The sequence below is a fragment of the Penaeus monodon genome, chromosome 19 (genome assembly GCF_015228065.2).
Source record: "Penaeus monodon isolate SGIC_2016 chromosome 19, NSTDA_Pmon_1, whole genome shotgun sequence".
Taxonomy (NCBI): domain Eukaryota; kingdom Metazoa; phylum Arthropoda; class Malacostraca; order Decapoda; family Penaeidae; genus Penaeus; species Penaeus monodon.
The window spans coordinates 16,564,180-16,565,796 of record NC_051404.1 but is presented as its reverse complement, the minus strand read 5'-3'; the positions used below and the strand labels follow the sequence as shown (position 1 = coordinate 16,565,796).

The window sequence follows — 1,617 nt, the reverse complement described above, 5'->3', positions numbered from 1 at the left end:
TTATTATCCTTGTTTTTCCTATGAAATATAAATAGTAATCATACATACACCTGAATATACATTTTGTAACTCCCTCCTTCCTTACTCCTCCCTCTCTTCCTCTCCCTCCTTCAGTCCTTACCTCCTCCTACTATCCAGCTCCTTTCCTTCCTCTCCCTCCTTTCCTTCTACCTCCTCCTTCTCCTCCCTTTCTTCCACCTCTTCCTCCTCTCTTCCTTCCTTTCCCTCCACCTCCTCTCTTCCTTCTTCTTCCTCTACCTCCTCCCTTCCTACCTCTTCCTTCTTCCCTCCTCCTCTTCTCTCTTCCTCTCACCTGCTCTTAAAAGGCCCCATGAACCCATGCATCACAAACTCCAAGAGTCACTTACGGTCCAGGAGGCAGGAACCCCCCTGAATGCAGGTCTATTGCTAGCCATTGCAATGTGAGTATGGTGAGGACCTCCAGCACTGTTGTAAGAACCTGCGAAGCCACCAGACATGATGCGAACTTGTGCGACCCATACCGTCGCTCAAACACCCTGGCGGTTTTGGTAATGTGGAATGTAAAAAAAAAGGCATATGGTATAAAAAAAAGTTTATATGTATAAAAATATATAATATTTCAAGCAGAACTGGCATAGTTCTACCAGTGGTAACAAACAATACTATCAATACTTAAGAACAAAAATATAATTTTTCATAAGATAAGACTGTGTTCCTGAATACATGTTAACAAAAACAACTTCAAGATAATGAGTGATACATTATCTTCAGTAAGTTATAAATGTCACTGGGTATACTTCCTTTGAGAAGACACTATCAAATATTTACTCTTTTCTTTGTCTAAATATAAAAGGCACTGATTAACATCCAGGCATGGGTGTTAGCTATCTGCTGAATTTCTCTCTATTACTATTACCCAAAATGAATCTTGGATACTTTCAAAGAACAAACTAAAATGAACTGGATTGTGAAGCATGTATGTACTCACTCATGGTTAACTCTTACAACAGGACAGATAGTCTCTTCCCTTACAAATGGTAAAGATGAAAGATAAAATCAGTAATATATCATGTTTTACTTTGGAATAAATAGTACATCATGCATGAACTTTTTTCCTGTCACTGCCTCACACTTTGTATCAACATCAACACTCACCTGATCAAAAATGTGTACCTTATCATAATGAGAGCTTGAATAATGCCCAGAAATCAGAACAAAACTCCAACAGCACAATAACAAGGTACTTAAAGCCTTAATCAAATGTCACCTATAAATTTCTAAAATGCAAAAGTATATTCCAAACTATCTCCTTCATGTTATCATTTTGGAATAAGATAAAAGGAACTAGAGTTTAAAGACACTTTTAGGTGATGAAAACTTACCTAAAATAATAAATAAGTAAAGAACCACATACTAGATCCTTAGTGTCAACAAATGAAATCTTTGCTGAAGCTATTCGCCATATCTGGAAAGAAAGAAATCCTGTGATAAATTTAAAACCAAATACTTTTTTAAATAATTGTCATCACAAGATTAACTTCTTGACTTGCAACCTGCCACTGAAACATGCCTTCTACTAAATGCCTTTAAAATTCATTAAACCTTCCTGTAGTTAAACTAAAATGTATCTAACTT

The 1,617-nt window shown here is 36.5% G+C and overlaps 1 protein-coding gene across 1 annotated transcript in view; it reads right to left on the bottom strand.

Annotated features, from left to right (window-relative positions):
- Positions 1–1,617, bottom strand: part of LOC119585098 (ubiquitin-associated domain-containing protein 2-like) — a 12,397-nt gene that overhangs the window by 4,789 nt on the left and 5,991 nt on the right. The window contains exons 3-4 of the mRNA XM_037933726.1: positions 1,365–1,447; positions 369–518 (exon numbers count right to left, since the gene is read on the bottom strand). Of these exons, the coding sequence (XP_037789654.1) occupies positions 369–518; positions 1,365–1,447 (233 nt within the window). The remainder of the gene's footprint in view (positions 1–368; positions 519–1,364; positions 1,448–1,617) is intronic.